General features: G+C 35.7%; 1 protein-coding gene across 2 annotated transcripts in view; it reads left to right on the plus strand.

Moving 5' to 3' along the window:
• The window catches only part of HS2ST1 (heparan sulfate 2-O-sulfotransferase 1), a 150,098-nt gene that overhangs the window by 120,522 nt on the left and 9,090 nt on the right, over window positions 1–20,486 (plus strand). For both annotated transcript variants that reach the window (XM_016220640.2, XM_016220641.2), the window contains exons 3-4: window positions 5,200–5,285; window positions 15,150–15,288. In XM_016220640.2, coding sequence (XP_016076126.1) covers window positions 5,200–5,285; window positions 15,150–15,288 — 225 coding nt within the window. The remainder of the gene's footprint in view (window positions 1–5,199; window positions 5,286–15,149; window positions 15,289–20,486) is intronic.

The following is a 20,486-nucleotide window of genomic DNA, read 5'->3' on the forward strand; positions in this document are numbered from 1 at the left end:
ACTTTGTCTCCTGTGCTTAAGAATAGTGCCTGAAACATAGTAGACATTAGATAACTTTTTTGTTAAATGAACAAATGAACCAACTTTGATTCTGAAAGTAGTTCTTAAGCTGCTGAACATAATACCATGATGATACTTACTAGCAGAGTGAGCCACTCTGATTGATGGTAAAAATGTAATCTACCCTTACTTCAGGACCCCCACCCACCCATCACCACCACTGCCTTCCCACAAAAAAAAGGGTTGAATGACACAGTTAAGAACTTTAGTGAAGATACTGTATTCTGTTGACCTTTCTTATATTTTTATCTAACAAGTACTCAGTTTTCCTCTTTGTGTAGAAAACTCCTCTAGTTTAGTCTCATAAAACTACCCATGCTGTACAATGAATCTTTATTTTAAGTATATAGTAATTACCCAAGTTAATGGTAGTATTCATTTAATAGGTAGTAATTACAAAGTTGGAATTTGGCCAGAATGTTCAGATTCCATTCTTACTTTTAGATAGTGAAAACAAGTTCTTTTGTGATCATAGATAATCATAATGTTGAGATTAATTTTATTAAGAATAGGTCTGGATACACTGTTAGTGAGATGGTGCCTTCTTAGCTTTTCCTGCAGCACTGGTCCAGGCCTGATTCAACCAGCAAATAAATCACAGCACTGCTCCCCACATTGCTTGTGTTTCCCCTGAAGGTCTTCTCTGATTACTTGCTAGGCTGACTCTGCTTCAGTTATAAAACCTGACAAAAATCACAGTTTAGGATCTGCTCCAGGCTAGACATAAAAACATCTCTTTTCATCTACTATAACTACTGTGCTGAAACATCCTTCTTGACAACCTATTTCAGAGTATGGAAATTCTCTTTGAATAACGTCACTACGGTGACTATTTTTTCTCCCCAAGTCAGAGTTTTCAGTGTCTTCAGTTTCCTCAACTTCATTTGATACTCTTAGTTTTGCTCCTTTTTGCCTATCACTTGACTTTTATCAGTGCCAAGTATAGTCAATAAGAATCCATCAAAAACCAAGTAGATGCTTGCTCACCTATTCTGCATTTCCTCTTACTCCTCTGTACTCCAGAGCTTTATCTCAAGGTCTTGGGCAGAGTGCTCCACTGTAGAGAAAAACAGAAGAAATACTGAAAGACAAGCAGGTGGTGTAGGAGAGGTGAGAAGGCAGAAAGTGATGGGGCAGGGACTGCAGCTGGACTGATTAAAGGGGAAAAAATGAAGGTGAAGAGAGGAGAGACGGGAAATTCCAGAGAAAAAAAAGGATAAATATTAAACATGCTAAAAGGAGAAGTGGCTAAATTAATACTTTGAAAAGAAAAATTAAAAATACTGTTCTTCAGAGAGGGTTATTTACTTGGTTTTGTGTTTGGAAATCACTTTGAAAGAAGAGATTGGGATGTATAGACTTTCAGTGGTATGCGATTGACCCTTGGGAAGGCTCAGACTGTTCTCCGGATCGGTCTGAAGAGCCACTTTAACCTTATTGACATCATTTGTTTGCTTAGCACTTTTTTCTTTCCTATAAAGGGAAGGTAAATCTCAGCTCAGCATTTTTTGATTTATTGCAAATTGTAAGTCAGCCACAGTTTTATTAATGAGACTTGAACATATTGCCTTAGTTGAATGTTGATGAGATGGAAAAAAATACATATGCATCAAGTGTGTAGCCTTCAGTATTCTATTAATTGCAGAGTAGAGAAAGATTCTGAGTCTTTTGGCGATTTCAGCAATGAGGAGAGAATTTAAAAGTAACAATAATCCACCTGAATTCACCTCAGAATGAAGTTAGGAAATGAAATTCAAAGTCCTACATCGATATTTAGACTATGTCTCTGTTTGGACTGGCAGTCTTCAGCAACTCCTGAGTTTACCCAAGACAATAAAAAAGGGCAGGAATAAATCAGTGGTCATTGTTGGCAAACGGTTGTCCAGTATGAGAGTAGTGAACAGGGTGGTGTGGAAGGCGAGATTATAATGAATGTACTGAGGAAAATAAGCAATTGAGAGAGATATCAACAGAACTTTGAGATCCTGGAGGTCAAGGAGTTTTAATGATTGGATTTGAGAGGTTTCCTTAGTGGATAAAACCTGAAATCCTCAATGTTCAAGTTTTTAAATCAGAATCGTGGTGTGAAAGATGGCTGCTCTTGTTTCAAATTTCTTCTAATTTTTTTTTTTTTTAAGTCTTCTGTAAATTGGACAGTAAAGTCAAGGAAATTAGCTAGTGGTGTAGAGCAGGAGTGGGCAACCTTTTTTCTGTAAAGGGCCATTTGGATATTTATAACATCATTCACAAGCCATACAAAATTATGAACTTAAAAATTAGCCTGCTATATTTGGTCAAACATCTAATTGAATTTATCGAATTTCAAGTCCCACCTGCAGTTGCCTTGGCAGGGCCGGACCAGATGATTTCGAGGGCCATATACTGCCTGTGGGCCTGATGTTCCACATCCCTGGTGTAGAGGGATGCTTGGACCAAAACCTAAGGTTCATGGATCTTGGGCTTCAGTTTCTTTATGTATAAAATAAAGAGTACAGGATATCCTAGATCCTTCCACCTCTGAAATATCGATTCTGTAAACAAGAGAGTTTGAGATGATAGCAATGGAAGATTCATGCCTTGTTCTGCTCTCTCCCTTTATTTAGCGTCCCTGAATCCAACTAGAGACACAACCTTTTTCTTATTTCATTAGTTTTCAAACTGTTTCTTGGAGTACTTTGGTTCTAATGTACGTCAAGTATCACTGTGTGGGGAAGGAGGAGACTGAGTAGTCAGGGTTCATTCTGCTCCTTTCCTCCCTACTCTTTTATATACTGGGGTAGCTTATAATCTTTAAAATTTTTCTCTATTTCAGTATACATTTTTCCATATCATAAAAGCAATGAATATGAGAGAATATCCTTACTAAAGAGCTTCCGTAGACGTCAGGCACCTTTGTAAGCGTTACAGAAACAAGCTTCACATTATCAAGACCAAGAGTTAGCTCCTGGACCTGCATATGCTGAAGCTTTGCTCCTCAGTGTGGCTCATGAACCTGGCAGTTATGTGGAGACTTCTAAAAAGTGCAGAAGCTGGGGTCCCCCTCCAGTCCTGCTGAATCAGAATCTCCTTTTTAACAGGCGTCATTGGCACATTGAAGTCTTAAGAAGCCTTGAAGCAGTCCAGCTATTATCCAGCTTCCTGGGCTCTTTATCCCCCATCGAAGGACACATGTTGAATAAAGTGTGTTCTTAGGAGGGTTTAGTTTTATCTTGACCTTTCTGAGGAAGAGTAGAAGAAAAAATACTTGAAGCTTATACCTAACTCTTATTTCTGCCTGAGTCTTTCACAGCAGTGTACTTTTAAGTTTGTACCATTATGATCTTCTCTAACATTTGGTTTGTATAACACTGTTTTCTCAGACTTCAATCTAGCGCTTTCTCTCATTTCCCTCTTACACCATCACATTCATATTAAAGATCTGCTTCTGGTAAACAGAGCTGAGTTGCTAGATGTGTGTTAAGCACCCTTTGAATCACCACCTCCCATTCCTGTCCTTTTTGCCTTCTACTTCCCCCTCACTTTGAGTGGAATACTGGAACTTATTTGTACAGAACCAAAGGCTTATCTGAAATAATTTACCATTAAGTGGCAACTGTAAGGACTCTTGATACTCAACATATAAAATTTCTTAAGGATTCACTTTCTGGATTATCTAATTTTTTATTTTCTGTTTCTTTTTCATTTTCTCTTTATTTTCATTCTGTCTGTTGCCTTACTCAAAGAACAAATAGGAAAGAACATGAGAACCTAAAATTGCACATTTATTTGGCTCTTTGTTTTGGTGGGGAGAAATGGAAAGCATCTGCTAAAATATTTTCTAATGCAACATAATTTTATTTACTTTCAATTTTCAGATTTATTTTAAGGGAATGTGAGTGTGCGTGTGAGGAAGAGAATAAATAGGGTTCATTTCATTTTCCTTCTAAAACTCCATGATTTCTGTAGAATATGAATTATTAATGCTTCCTCTAAAAATGAAATTTACTTTCAGAACATTCCATATTTTCCTAGTTCCCATTCTCTGACATATGGCCCCTTTTGCACTGTTTCCCTACTCTGCCCTTCCAGTAGCCCTTAACCAGGAGGCAGCCTTCATCATTCATTGCTATTAACTTATTGACTAATCTGCTAAAATGTATACCAGAATATCTCCATATAACTAACTTTATTCTAATATGTAAATGAAAGACTGATAAATTATCAAAAGTATCTTGTTGACAATCTTGTGCTTTTGGAACTGAAGTCCCAGTTTGCAGATGCTTTCAATTCAGTATAGGGTGCTGGGCCCCCATCCCTCACCTCATCTCTACCTTCTGCTTTACCCCCACACTGTACCTAGCCTCAAGAAGAGATTCTCAATCACTTGCTGTTCATCAAGTAGAGATTTGCTTATCAAAAATATGTATCATTTTTCTGAGAAATTGTGTATCACTACTTTTGTAGCTGGTGATACTTAAGGTTATCAGGTTCTATATTAAATAGTTGATAAAATTTTAAAAATATATTTGCACTTAAATAATTTTTCATATTAACTAATTTTTGTATACTTTTAACTCCAGTAAATTAAAAGAGTGATATTTAGATTTTTAAAACATTTTATTTTACTGTATTACATCTCTTATTTTTTATCAACAAACTTGATATCTGCTCTTAACTCTGTAGTCTTCTGATAATCCTCTTGTTTTCTTTAATCATTTTGGTTTAGCAGTTAATTTTTTTTATTTGTTGAGTTAATAAAAATGAATTTTTAGGAATAACAGGTCTCTGAGAAGAAAACAGATTTGCATAGAAACTTCCTATACTATAGTGTGTCTGCCTCATCGCGTGTGTTGGTACCCACCCTCCCTCACCCCGTGTGAATGTATGCTCTGTACAGCACTGTGAACGATTGCATTGTGCAATTTTGTTTTTAGGGTCCTCTTTCACTCTTTTCTGACTGTGCCGATAGCTCTCTTTACGATAAAGTAGCAGTTACAGATCATACTATACTTTCCTTAGTTAGAAACCTGTGTTTTAAGCTCTGTAATTGTCAAACTGGTATGATTGGTTTTAAATGCCTACATGGAAAGTATTTTGCTATCATTAAATTTTATTTTCTTTAAATTATACTGAAGTAATGAGTGTATTCTCCTGTTTTAGGTGCGCTTTGTGAAGAATATTACTTCCTGGAAAGAGATGAAACCAGGATTTTATCATGGACACATTTCTTACTTGGACTTTGCAAAGTAAGTTATACCTAAAATGACACGCCAAAGGATGCTTTGTACTTTAGCAACCTAAAAAGGAATAAATTCATTAAATTTTTATGATTTTGATTTTTTTAAAAAATGTACTGGCTTGCCTTTGCTACTTAGTTATGTAATATAAATATACCTTCTAGTGTTTTACTGCCCTCTAGTGTTCATAAATTGATAATCGTGATATTAATTTTAGAAATTGAAGGTAGTCACATTTAGGTAATATTCTTTTAAAGTTATTTATCATCATTACATTTATGTATCTTGTACAACCAAATGAAGCTATTTTAGGAGAGCCCCAAGTTTTAACTTGGAGGCCAGTCCGATTATGACTTACCATGTCATTGAGCACTGAGCAAAGAAAGAGGCCGTCACTCAGTTATTGGTGCCCCAATGCTTCTGCTGCTCAGCCAAGACACAGTAAAGTATACACATACCCTTGGACAACCTTTTTGCTTTAAAATTGTGATTATACAAAGGAGACTTTTTAAAATATAGTGATCCTCCTTTATTTTTCATTATAGTTCTTTGCCTGAAACTGGAGATGAATAACACTCATTTTCCATATTTTTTGAGAGGAATGGGATCAGGGTATTTGTATCATAATTCTCTCAAGAAAAGTTCATCAAACTACAGGTCTATGTACAGGATCCAAGCACTATGTGGCTCCCCCTAGAGTCTATGCTTCATTAAGTACTAATCAGAAAACTGGTCAAAAGGAATATTCGAAACATAGGCAGCTCGTGAATCCATTTAAATGTTTTTTTGTAGCACATAATATATCATTATAGTAAAACCCCAAATCCAAATATTTTTCCTGATAAGATTGTGCATCAACTTCAAAAACATTATATTTAAAAAACTATTTAAACTTAAACATGATCCCTCAGTCTTTTCACTAGCACTCATGATTTCAAAGTAATACATTTGTCAACTTTAAAGAGCAACCTGTGTAAAATTTGAAAATTAATATCCCACTCTCAATTTAATTTCTTAAATTTGAAATGGAAGAGTTGAATGAATTTTTGACTCAGATTCATAATAAATCTTAACTTTTTTGAAAAGCATGTAAATAAAAAGGAATCTCCAAAATAGTACATACACAAAACAATATATTCTTATTTCTAGTTGTTCTCACTGTACTCAAGATCTTCAGTAAAATGGTAGCTTTAAAGTTACATATGCATTTTTCTTTTTCTCTCCATTTTTATTGAATTTATTGGAGTGACACTGGTTAAAATTATACAGGTTTCAGGTGCACAATTCTAGAAGACATCTTCTATACACTCTGTATTGTGTGTTTAGCACCCCAAGTCAAGTCTCCATTCATCACCATTTATCCCCTCTGTACCTCCCTCTACCTCCTCCCAACTCTCCCCCCAGTAGATGTGCTTTTTTCTATAAATAATTCATACTGCAATATTGAAAACATTTTATCGGCAACTTTAAAATAAACTAATTATTTTTTCTTTGCAGAGGCATTGAACCAATTTCATAAACTTCATTCATATGCATATTTCCCCTCAGGGCTGCATTATCCTTCAATTGAATGTTTGTTACCCCTTCACCTAAGTGATTTATTTTCCACACAGAGTTTAGTTTCTAATACTTGAGGTTTTCATTATTAAAATAATATATTGAGTACTTTTGCTTTTGGCAAAAATCTTGTACTTAGAACAAAGCTCTAGTATATGCTGGAGTTCTTGCAGTTGAAAAAGTATAAAGCTTCTTGAAAAAATTAATCTCATTTATTAAATACAAACGTTTAAGGGTTTGAATATTTTCATAATGATTTTCATGTTATTAGAAGTGAAAAGTATTGTGAGAATTTTTAATAGACTTTACAGGATTTTAAACAAATAACTAAAAGAATCAACTAGAGGAAATATATCTTTATATATGTAGTCAAGAACTACCATAGATATAACTAATATCTTTTAAAGTAATTTTTAGTTTGATCGTCATACTCACCAGGGAGGGCTGAAGAAGAAAGATATGTCACCTTACCAATTTTTAAAATACTTCGTTCTTCAAAACATATTCTTGACTGGCATAATGCTTTGTGGAGTGCCTTAAAATACTTGCCTTTAGGAGAAAATGGTCAAATTTGGTGAAAGAAATATTTAATCACATAGCTTTTCAGTTGCCTTAGCGCGGAGTACTCAAAAGTGGAAACCCAGGAAACCCATGAAATAAGACAGAGAAATAGAGCGTGAGAAGTGCTTCCTCACTGAGACTGATTACTAAGAAGCACACATTTTATTTGCAGGCCTATTTCTGCTCAAGCCATGTTTTGGTTATATTTATGTGGCTTTATTCAGAACTCTAGAATAATAACAAAAATACATCTTTGTTTCATATTTGTATTCTTTTCCTGACTACTACTTTCTGTCCTAATCCTTTTTTTTTTAAAATTTATTGATTTTGAGAGAGAGAGAGAAACATCCATTTGTTGTTCCACTTATTTATACATTCATTGGTGGCTCCATGTATGTGCCCTGATCGGGGATTAAACCTACAACCTTGGGTATCGGGGATGACCCTGTAACCAACTGAGCTACGCAGCCAGGACTCCTAATCCTGTTTTTCTTTTTTTTCTTTTTAATCATCACCTGAGGGGACATTTTTGCTGATTTTAGAGAGAGAGGGAGAAGGGAAACATTGATCAATTGCCTCTTGTACACTCCCCGAGTGGGGATCAAGCCTGCACCCTGGGTACGTGCCTCACTGGGAGCTGAGCCCACAGTCCTTCGGTGTGTGGGACGATGCTCGGCCAGTTGAACCACCCCAGCCAGGCCTAATCCTGTCCCTGATTTTTTTAAAGCACATTTTCTAGTTTTTTTCCATTTTTCCCTTTAGTGTTCAGTGACTGTTTTCTTTTTAATTAGTAGACAACACAATTTAAAAATAATATAAATGTGATACATTAATGTCATAAATGTATAAATTGTTTCAGTTGAAAAATTGTATAGGTTGGACATTTTCCAAATGCCATGGGGTACAGTTCTTATCCTCTTAAATAAGTTGTAGCTCTTATCCTCAAAGAGTTCACTGAAACCCCATTTTTTTCTGTAATTACCAGTTCATTATGTTTCTTTATAAGGGACTGAAAATATTACAGGTTACCCTCCCTTTTAAATTTATATTATTCATTGATCAGCAGCATCTGTTACCCCTACTTTGATTTTCTTCAAATGATACAAGAGAAAAACATTATAACATCTCTTCAAAAACCTTTTCAGTAACATTTTCTAAAATATAATGAATAATGTTCAGCTAAAAGAAAACTGTTTCAGTGCTGGTTTTGATCAGACTCTGTTGAGATTTTTTTTATGATCTAGTGACCAAGGGGTCACAGATCAGCATCTGTTTTAAAAAGACCCATGGAAATTATTTTTGATACAGCAGTCCGTTGTATTCAAGCATACATCAGGTGTGTATCTTTGTGGCTGTCCCCAGGAATGAGTATGGGTTTTCATCACTGTCATTTTGGTTTCTCCATATCACCCCTGCTGTCTTTTTCAGAACAATTGCTGTGAATCAGTAAAAAACCTTATATGTCAGGATAAGAAGCAGATAACTAAATGCTTCAGTAAGTCTGAAATATCCTAGAGAGTAATCAAGTGACAATGTTTTAGGCCTCAATAGAGTTTGTTAGTACTGTGTAGATTCATGTGAGATTGCCTCTTTTACTTCTCTGCTGAACCAGTTGAAGTTTGTACCGTTTTCTACAACTTTCAACAAATATGTCACAGAATAATTTTAATCATTACAGGCACTATGTGAGAGTTGCGTTTTTATTGACTTTGTACTTACCAGCTCTTTGTACAGCACTGATCCCCTAGGCTGTTCAGGAGCAATCTCTGAAGTCATATCTGCAGCTAAATCTACGCAGTTCCTAACCAACTCTGTGGCCTCAGCCACATCGCCTCAAATCTTCAGTTTCCCCATTTGTAAAATGAGGATAATTAATGCAACTACTTCATGGGTGGTTGTGAAGATTAAATACCATAATGTACGTGAAGCACTTAGCTCTGTGTCTGACACAGAACAGTTCTTTTGTTCTTTTAAAATTCTGTCTTCTTTCAGTTACCCTGTTGCCTTCCTGGTGTTTTCGTCTCCTCCCTGTTTGAACCTGCTGGCCCTTCTTGTTTGAAACTCTTAATCAGGCATTACTCAAGACTCCGTCTTTACTTCCATCACTCTCTCCTGGGAAGTTTGCCCAATTTTTATTTATGAAAACATCCTAGCAAAAATCTTTAGAGTCATCTTGAACAACCCTTTTCTCCACCACATGGATCTAATCAGTTACCAAGTCCTTTCGGTCTGGCTGCTTTCACATGCATAACGCTTTTGACACCCAGTTTGATGCCTGTATCTACCAGTAGTTAGTTAGGTACTGGGTAGTATTCCGTTGTATGGATGCACCACAGTTTCTACCATTCAGCGGTTTCTGGATACTTGGGTTATTTCCAGTTTTTGGTGCTTATTAGTGAAGCTGCCAAAACATTTGCATATGGGTTGTGTGTGGACATATATGCCCTTATCTCTCTTTGGTAAACTTAGAAGTGGGATTGCTGGAGTGTCTGGTAACTCTGTAAGACGCTGCCAAACTGTTTTCCCACGTGGCTGTATTGCTGTGCAGTGTCAGCAACGGTATGTAAGAGTTCCAGTTGCTGTTGATCCTTGATCCTTGCCAGCATATGGTATTGTTAGACCTTTTTTTAAAAATTGAGGCCATTCTAATAGATGCGTAGTAGATAGATGCCCATTTTAAGAGATAAATAATTACTTTAAGATATTACTTATTCACAGCATTATCGTCAGTGGGACCAACATATACCAACAAGTAATTCACTGTTTTTATGGGATTTAGAATTTTTTTATTTACTGATTTGATTGAGAGAGAAACATCGATTTGTTGTTCCACTTATTTATGCACTCCATTGGTTGATTCTTGTATGTGCCCTGACCAGGGATCGAACCCTCAACCTTGGCATATGAATACAACACTCTAGCCAACTGAGCTACCCAGCCAGAGCTGTCATTCACTGTTTTTGAAACAAGACAATAGGAACTTGCCACTAGAAGGACTTGGAAGTTTCTGTGAACCTTTTGGTCTCAGAGAGTCCAGAACGAATTTGTATAAGATGTCCATGTCCTCAGTCAAACTGCTGTTTAACTAGAGATGTTAAATCTAGTATAAAGCAGAAATGTCAAAGCCTAATGCTTCCCAAAGGCTGTTCAGCCTTCTTTCAGCTTTATTATCTTCCATTTAGGTTTGTCTGGCCAATTGACAACGTTCCCTTCAGATGTTCTGAGGATGTACTTGTTCTTTTAACCATTCTTGATCTAAGCTATGTAAGACTGTAGTGTAAAGACGGGAGTCTGGTGTGTGTTCCTTGCTTTGCCATACCACATATGCTGACATGTAAGAGTGAGGTTCCTAAAATGTCTTTTTACCAACCTGCTGCTCAGATTGTACTTTTCCCCTTTTGATCCTTATATAACATCACATGTTCCTACCAAATATGTTGTACTTTTCCCAGGAAGATCATGTTCTAACAGATCAATAATAATTTATTTTCCTGGAGTAAAGATGGGTTTTCTGCTCTTTCACCTGAGCCCTCCTGAGGAGCAGCTCAGATGACTGGCCAGGGTTAAAGGTGGAGTCTGTGACCACAGAACATATTTGTCCCCCTGTACAAAACTACCTGGTTGGCAAAAGAATTAAACTTACAAACCTAAAAGGGTGCTTGCTTTTAACCAGCTGAGCTGAATGGCCCAGATGCTATTTTTATCATGCCTATGTTAGGTTATAATCTTTTGCTTCCGTGTCTATATAACCATACCCTAACTTATAAATAATAATTCATATCCATTTTCTGAATAAGTTCACACAGTATCTTATTAAAATCATACATATAAATGTCACCCAAAGGCATGCCCCAGAAAATCATTTCCTCAGTAGCAAGAAGAATTTTATAAAGTGCCATATCCCCTTTTTACTGCTACTTAGAATTGCTGTTCATTCCACATTTCAGTACCTAAGGGGAAAGGAGGAAAGAGGAAGCTTGGTAGGAGATGGTCTCCTGGGAGAAGGTAATTCCCAAGGAAATGCTCAGAGCTGGTCCATAGCTAATAATGGAGAGGTTAAAGGCGGTTCCCAGGGAACCACAGTTTTAAGAATGGTGTCATTGCTCCATTATCCCGTGTTTTTCCTTTCTTGTAGATTCCTTTTATAAGACTCTCAGCTCTCTCAGTTAAGGTAGCAACTAGGTATTCCTGATGCCTCCCTACCCCACTTTCCCACAGAAAAGCATTGTAAGTGGCTAATTCACAAGTCTATTCAACCTAATTCTACTAATATTCAACACCTGTGTGTCCAGCACCATGCTGAACACTAATGCTAAAGCCATGAGCAAGAGGGAAACAGTCCCTAACCTCATGGAACTTATGCTCTAATACCCAGTGTGACAATGCCATGTATTTGCAGCAGTACTATTTCCTCTTTTAAAAATTGTGAAAATTTTTTTACTGCATTATTGGTTTTGTAGGTTTATAAGTTGTTCAGTGAAAAAAAATGCATACCAGATTTTGATCAACCAACTCACAACTGTTATATTATAATAACATTTTGCAAAAGGATTCTGTGTAGTTTTCAATATTTCCATATGTACAAAGAATTTACTGACTTAGAACTATTTAATGATGAGAGGACTAAAATTCAAGAGAGCTGACCCCTTTTTACCTACAAAGCAGTGCAGCCTATTTGTAAGTTAGGATGTTCCTATTCAGTTAATTTTCAGTAATTCACTGAAATAATCAAATTATCTGGGCTCCTTGCCTTTTGTCGTCTCTGGTGTCTTTTCACTACTCATTTGCTCAAGAATTTAGTATAAAACATCTATAGAATGCCAGCTGTGTGTAAGACATTGTTTGTAATAGGCAGAAGTAAGGGAAAAAATATGAAATTGGTTAGTTTAGCCATATGCTTTTTAGTGCCTTTGGGAAAATATTTTAGTAAGAAGGGAAGTTTAAGTTATAAGCTATTATCTGAATTGAGGGTTTCTGAAGACAGATTTGTGAGCGTATCAAGAGTGGTTAAAAGAAGAAAAATAATCTCAATGTCATTCCCATTTTAAGAGAGATTGCTGATATTTCTAATCTTTCAAAATAGTACTAATCAGTAGGCAAGTATTTATATATACTAGGCTCTGTGAAATATATAAAAGAAGTGTAAAGTACTTTGTATACCTTCAAGTGGCTTATAATGATGTTGGGGAGAAAAGAGACTTGTAAGAGAAACACTTAGAACAAGCTAAGAGTGAAATTTCCTAATTGCAGGTGACCCTGGGTACAGGTGTGAAATGAAAGCAGATAGTACTGTATGCTGAAGTCATCAGGAATGGTTCTAGACTTCACCAGATTTCCTTATTGACCCTCTACAGTTTCTTCCAAAAAAGCAGCCAGTGGCCTCCCCCTCCTCCCGCTTTATTGAGATATAATTGACATATAACATTGCTTAAGTTTAAGGTATACAATGTGATGATTTGATGGATGTATATATTGTAAAATGTTTGCCACAGTAAGGTTAGTTAACACATCCTTCACCTCACATAGTTACCTTTTTGTTGTTGTGAGAGCATTTAAAATTGACTCTCATAGCAACTTTCAAGTATTGTAATAGTGGGAATTGTAACCCACCCCACCATTCTTTTGACATTGTTTCTGTAAATATCGACTCTGACTAATATGTAGCTCGTAGATAAACAGCATGTTTGTATAAGAATTCTAGGCACTAACTCCAAAAGATACAGACTCTGACCTTCAATCATCCCAGCTCTGGGAGATTTGCTGACCTTCAACCATAAAACCAGGATGACACACACCAGACCATTGCTTTACCAATTTCAAGATCCTTACTGGAATGGACTGTGCTGGTCTGCACATAGAGAACTTTTCAACCCCTTCCCCTTGATCTCTTTCTTTTGCTTTCCCTGTCCCTCTTTATAAAAACCTGTGTCTGTACTGAGATATTGAGATTCGCTTTGGGATGAGAGTCTCCTGTCTTCTCAAGTGTCTGGCACTTGAATAAACCACTTTCCTTCTCATCAGCACCTGTCTCATGAGTTTAGCTTTCCTTGCGGCAGGCAGCCAAACCTGGGTTTCATTTACAGTATATTATATAGTATTGTTAACTATAGGCATTATGTTGTACATTAGGTCCAATATCATGGCACTTCTCTGCAAACTCAGGACTCCCTCCTAATTCCTATAGTGGCCTACAAGACCCACATGATCTGCTCTTCCTCTACTCCACCTCCATCTCTCTATTTTCATGTTCTGTTAATATCCCCTTATGATTCTACAGCAACCAGATTGATCTCCTTCCTGTTCCTCAAAATTTCCTGGCACTTAGCTGCTTCAGGGCCTTCATACTTGGAAGTCTCATCTTCCTGGAACACTTTCCTCTAGATATTTCCATGGCTCCCTTCTCATCACATAACACCAGTGACTCCTTCCTGAAAAAGCCTATTTTGAATTGTCCTCTCCCCACCTCTCCTGGCAGTCCCTATTCCCTTTCACTTCATTATTTTTCTCCTTAGTACTTTTTGCCATTTGACATATTTATTTGTTTATAGCCTGTCTCCCTCAGATAGAATGTTAGCTTCAGAGGATAACGAATTTTTTTTCACTGCTACACCCCTAGTAGTAGAATACAGCATGGCATATATTAGGTACACAGAAAAGCATTTTTTGAGTGAATTAATGTAATAGAAAAATAAAGATGGCATTCTAGTTAAGAAAGGCAATGAGCAAAGGCATGTAAGAAGAAATAGGAATCAGTATAATAAATATTAACAGGAGGAGGGTAGAAGAGGCAGGCCTAACTATAACAGATCAATGGTCTCTTATTTGAAAATAAAGTTAGATCATTAAGGTGGTTGCTAAGACATTAAGGCAAACAGATATTAACAGCCAGGCAAGTAAGTTTGGGTTTGTCAACGTAAACCATAGAGTTGTTTCAGGTTTCTAAAAGGAGTGATCTAACAAATAGTGCTTTAGGAATATCAGTTGAGAATTGGCATGGAAGGTAGGTTGAAAGAGAAAGAGACTGTATGTAAGAAAACCACTAGGCCATTGCACTAGTCTAAGCAAGAGACCTAGGGAGAAGGCAGTGGTGAAAGGGAAGGGAATCATCAACAAAGAAAGGTCAAATCTGTGAGAGAGCCTACAAAAGAAAAAATCAAAAGGACTTGCTGACTAAATGCAGAAGAAAGTAAAGATAACATTAAGGTTTCAAGACTGGGACAATTGAGGATAATAAAATAAGAAGCTAGCTGGACAATTCTAGGGTCTGCACAGGTTGCTAATGGAATAGCCTCATGTTCCTTAAACTCATTCTATGAGGAAATAATGCTGAAAACATGTCTTTCACTTTTATCTTGTCTTTAAAATCAGCAGTAGTAGAAAGCAGACTCATGGTCACACTTGTGTGAACTTATGCTGTATCCATTGATAACATTTATTATTTTCTGAGCTAGAAATGAGAGATCATTACTACATAAAATTAAAATGTCTTATGTAATCTTGTTGGTAAAATTCTAAATTATTTTTTATTTAATTTTCCCTTCTCTCCTTTATCTTCAGCCATGATTTTTAAATTCTTATTTACTTTTTTGTAACAAATATAAAGTATTTTCTAATCTCCACATATTTTCTTTTATTTAAATTAACTCGTGTTCTTCTTTTCATATAAAATCAATACCTTAAACTTACAGTTTCAGTACACTCCTAAATACAGAGAGAAGTGTCAATTTTACCTTTAAAATTTTTGTTCTGTTTCAGATTTGGTGTGAAAAAGAAGCCAATTTACATTAATGTCATAAGGGACCCTATTGAGAGGCTAGTTTCTTACTATTACTTTCTGAGATTTGGAGATGATTATAGACCAGGGTTAAGAAGACGAAAACAAGGAGACAAAAAGGTAATATTTTAGTTTTAAGATTTTTGTTAAGATAATCGTTTATGAAATGCAATGAACAGTGTGCTTTTAAAATTTATTATTAATTATAAATGTACTATTGCTTAAGGTAGAAATTTTGAAAAGAGCCCAAAAGTATAAAAAAGCAAAAGTAGAACTACTTATAGTTGATATTTTGGAGTGTACATTATTTTTTGTCATTAAAAAAATACATATTTTACTTCTGTTGCAAGGTTGAAGAGTTGTTTTATTATAGTTATTATATTAATAATATTCTATGAGACCATCATAATTATTAATTAATATGATGTATTTGTGTACATACCTTGTTTCTCTTAGTCTTGATGATCATCAGTTTAGCAGTTTAGGGACACTGTTTTGCTAAAGTAGCTTCTCTCTCTTTTTTTTTTTTTTTAACAAGGAGAGAATAGTGGTTCAACAGAGTTCTCACTTAGCAGTTTCAGCAGTGGGCTGTGTCCTGTTTATGTGCCTCCTCCAGAGGAACACCAGACTTGTTTTCCTAAAAACCCAGACTGATTTGTCAACTCCTCTAGGGGAACACCTTTACCGGAACCCCACCGCTCACAGGGCTGCCCAAGGCATAGGAGACACAGTCTGATGTAACCTGAGACCTGCCTCATTTCCTTTGAGGCACCCAGTGCTTTAGCCACGTGAAATGTCACTGCCCTCCAGACTTACCACTTCTTATTTTCTGTGCATGTGGTGTTCCCTATATTTGGGATGTCTTTTCGTCACTCTGGAAATTTGTCTACCTTTAAGGTCCAGCTCAAAGGTTACCTTTGAGTGCCCACCCAGGCAGTTAGTCATGTCCCTTTCAAGGCTCCCAGAGCATTCCATTCAGGTCTCTTTCTCAAGCATTTATTTTGTGATACTTGAATTATTTGTTTACATATATATCTTCTCCAGGAGGTTGTAAACTTCCTAAAGCAGGGGCTCTATTTCATTCATCTTTGTTTTCCCGGTATTTAGCATAGGGCCTTGTTCATCCGTATGTGCTTAACAAATGGCTGAATGGGTGAATTCTGCACCTTTTAGTTCTAAAGTGTTACCAAAGTAGGGATGATACTTGATGTATTAGAACACTTAACATCTAACAGTTTTTTTCTAAGTTAGATGTGCCCTCAGTGTCACATGAGGAGGCAATATTTTTTGTTTACTTTTTTATGTTTCTAGAAATTGCTGTTCCTTTCCTTAGTCTCAAAACTTTAGGCAGAAGGTACTAATCCAAACGCAGATAACTTACCAAACATTATTTTAGTGTCTACTGATGTCTTAGCATTATTTACTCTCCTAAAAAATATGTGTATTTATGTTATTATAGAGATTCTGCAAAATTTTATAAACTCTATTAATATAACTCTTTTGCGACCCAGTACTTTAGAATGTATTGATAGTTATTTCTAAATTCATTTCAATGCTTACTACTTTTTTAAAGCCCCATCATTTACATTAGCTCTTACTCAGTAAGTGTATCCATCTCCTTCCATCCACCAAAGCAATTTTAATGTTGGTAAGAAAAAGGTTTGCGGTCAGGTAGGTTCCTATATCCACCATTTGTCATTGTCAGCCCTGGATACCATGGTTTTGTGGTTTGGAGAATCAGATAGTAATAATACTTAATAATAACATAATAATAACAATAGCTCACATTTATTGAGTGTTTATTGTGTATCAAGCACTGTTTTAAGTTTTATGTATTTTTTCAGGCAGCGTATACAACAATTCTATGGGGTAGTTGCTGTTATTGTCTCCATTTTACAGATAAGGAAACTGAGGCACAAAAAGGTTAAGTACCTCACTCAGTGTTAGCTGAAATTTAAACCCAAGTGCTCTAACTCCAGACCTCAGTTTTAACCCCTTTATGCCCTTTAAAAAGGAGGGAGGAATACAACATGCTACTCAACATTTCTATGTGAGAGATATTCCAAAGTAGCATATTCAGTACTCAGAAGCAGATATTTAACATCATTTCTCTTTTATATTTGGAGGTGTTAGGTAGATATGCTCTTTTAACCATTCTTCGCCGTGATGTTGACAAGGCTTGTGTGGGTTTTTTTAATGTCGTTATAAAATACATATTGATACACCTATTGATTTAGATGTAATAGTAGTAATATCAGCAAAATACTGTTACATTACCTTAATTCTCATGAAGACAGGGCCATCTATAAATGCTTTATTAAAGTGGAAAATTCCTTTGTTTTATGATTGACAAAATGGACCTTTTCATTCTTAAATTGAGACATACACAATTTTATTAATTTGGCTTATTTCTTATGACACAAATGTTGGTAACATTCTGGGTCCCAGTGAGTTCAATGATGATGTTTTATTGCAAATAATTCCATAATATCTTTAACTTGCAAGAGTTTTCATTAATCAACTCACGTCTGTAATGTTGATAAGACTGCATAGCATATAACATTTTTGAAAATGGCAGGGTTAACATTTTGAAAATGGAAGATAAATAGGGATTAAAAGGTGGCTATAAAGATGTAGGAAATAACTTGAAATGGTTTCATTTTCATGAAATTGTATATTGTATGCACCTCAAGTGATAGTTTGAAGCAGATTAGACAATATTCAGTTCAGCACTCATAGCAGCCATTATGTTTTAAACTGCAGTACCAAGCTGCTCTCTGTTTACACTTCACACAAATACGTTTTAGGCATTTACACCTATGAAAGCTTTCAGTTGATCTTGTTAGGAACACAATTTATTTTATTGGGGAGATTTTAAATACTCTGTTTTTCCTATTTTATAACTAGAATTCTACTTAATTTAATCTCTGTCCAGTACCTGGAAAATAGGGATATTAAATAATCCAAATGTCAGCATTGAAAAACTATATAGAGAAATCAATGGTCCTCAAACATTTTAGTCTCAGAACTCCTTTACTCTTAATAAAATTATGGAGGATCACCAAAGAACTTTTGTTTTATGTAGGTTATATCTACTGATATTTACCAATATCAGTTAATTTACCAATAAATGAGAACTTTAAAAAATATTAGTTAACTTAAAAATAACAGTACAGTAGGAAACCCATCATATGATAACATAAATATTTTAATGCAAATAACCATTTTCAAAAAATGTGGCATCTTACATTTTTGCAAATTTAAAAAATATCTAGCTTAAAGTAGAGAGTTGGTTTCTCATATCTGCTGCTGAACCAGTCAGTTTAACCAGTTTTTTTTATTGAAATGGGGACAAAAAAGGGGCATCTGTAATACTTTCAACAATAAAGATAAATTTTAAAAGAAAAACCAGCTTTATACAGATATTTAATTGGAAAAGGGAGGATTTTAGCCTTTTAAGAAAATCATAGATCTTCCTCTTTAATACTACACTAAAACTTGACAACTAGTAGTTTCTTAAAGTTGTTGAAATGTAGAATCTGAAGCCATAGCAGTGAACCATGATATTCTGCTACATTAACATTGATATATTTTGGACTCTGGATGGATTTGTAACTGAGCTTAATTTTGTAATATCATGCATTGGTCATTTGGATCATATTAGTTAACTGAGTTATGTGGACCTTCCAAATGTTGACACATTTTATTATACAATATTGAAAATTTACATTGATTAATATTACCACTGATCTCATCAGAAAGGTCTTTAAATATTGGGAAACAGTCAAGCTTATGGTGGCTTTTAGTTCTTGTAAGAACTAAAAATGTCTTCAAACATTTCCAAATGTCACCTGATGGCAAAAACAGCTGCAACTGATAACTGCTGGGTTACTAACACTGTCAGGTGTTTCTTTCAAGTGACAGACAGGCACACTTTGTTCATTCTGAGGAAGTCTACCAAATACTCAGTTTGCATAGCCCTAGTTTGTCTCCATGCCCTTCTCTCAGCATAGGCCTTCCTAATGGCTTCCAAATAATATTAACTGTACCAACAAATCTCATCACTCACATCCTCTAAATATGTAAATATATATTTTGTGTGATTTTTACCTTTGTACTGCCCTGTAGATTATTAAGCACTTTTTATGAATTATTATTAACAGAACATAAGGGGGGTGTATAGTTATGGGAAGAGTAAATAGTTATGTGCTCTAAATAACAACAATCTAAGGAAGAATCAGTACTCATTGGTCCCAGAGATCCCAGTTCCTACGCCAATTTGCTTTTTGGTTTTCTTTCAATTAACTAGGCTTATTAACAGCTATAGGAATTATAATGAATTTAAACTACACTACCTAAAAATATAGAGTAATTTATAAAAGCTAGTAAATAAGGTTGAGAAGAAACCATACTTGGCACTACCTGATCTTACTATTGCTTACAGAATACTGCCTCCGTAGTCCTTAGCAATTCACCATTCCCTGACAATGGTTTGCTTATTGAACATGAATTTTACTATTCTGTCTCACAAAGGCATTTAAGAACTTGCTGTTTGCTTAGAAAGTATTTTAGATGTAAAAAACACCACAGGAAAGCAATGCAATATCTTTTGCAGTTGACATATTTACAAGTTCGGTAACTTTTCTTGGTAGACCAGTTTTCTCTATCTCAGTAAAAGGTGTGTGACTCAGAGTCAGCCCTGAACTGCCTTCTTCCCAGGTTTCTCATTGAACCATAGGTGGTTTCTTTCTCTAGAAGAGAGAAAACAGAAGAGTCATTTATAATGGAGTTGAAGAAAGAGATGAAATTGGATGTTATTTTTTAGTCATGTATAAGTAGGTGGAGGTATCCACTAAAAATTGTGCATCAAAAAATAGGTCTGAACCAAATCATAGATTTGAGAGTCACCAACATTAGGTGGGAGCTGAAACAAGGGACTGAATGACGTGGCACTTGGGGACACATAGAGTATGAAAAGAGGTCCAAGTGAAATAGGACGAAGCAGAAGGGGGTGCAGATATGTAGCTTTGGGCAATGCCAGCATTTAGAGGAGGCAGATGAAGAACAGCATGCCAAGGAGGCTGGTGTTGGAGGATCAGAAGACAGGCCTGGCAAGTTCTTGAAATGGATAGGAAAATAATTTCAGTTGCAGAGAGGTTAGTGAATTGAGGATTGAAATCTGTCCCTTCCACTTGTCAATGGGCCAAGTCCATTAGGGATATCAGAGAAAGGCGTTCAGGAGGAATCCAAAGGGTTGAGAAGCAACTGAGAGACAAGTTAAGACTGACCCTGAGGAAAGACTACTCTTGAAATAGAAG

This window comes from Miniopterus natalensis, chromosome 9 (assembly GCF_054644295.1).
Source record: "Miniopterus natalensis isolate mMinNat1 chromosome 9, mMinNat1.hap1, whole genome shotgun sequence".
Lineage (NCBI taxonomy): Eukaryota > Metazoa > Chordata > Mammalia > Chiroptera > Miniopteridae > Miniopterus > Miniopterus natalensis.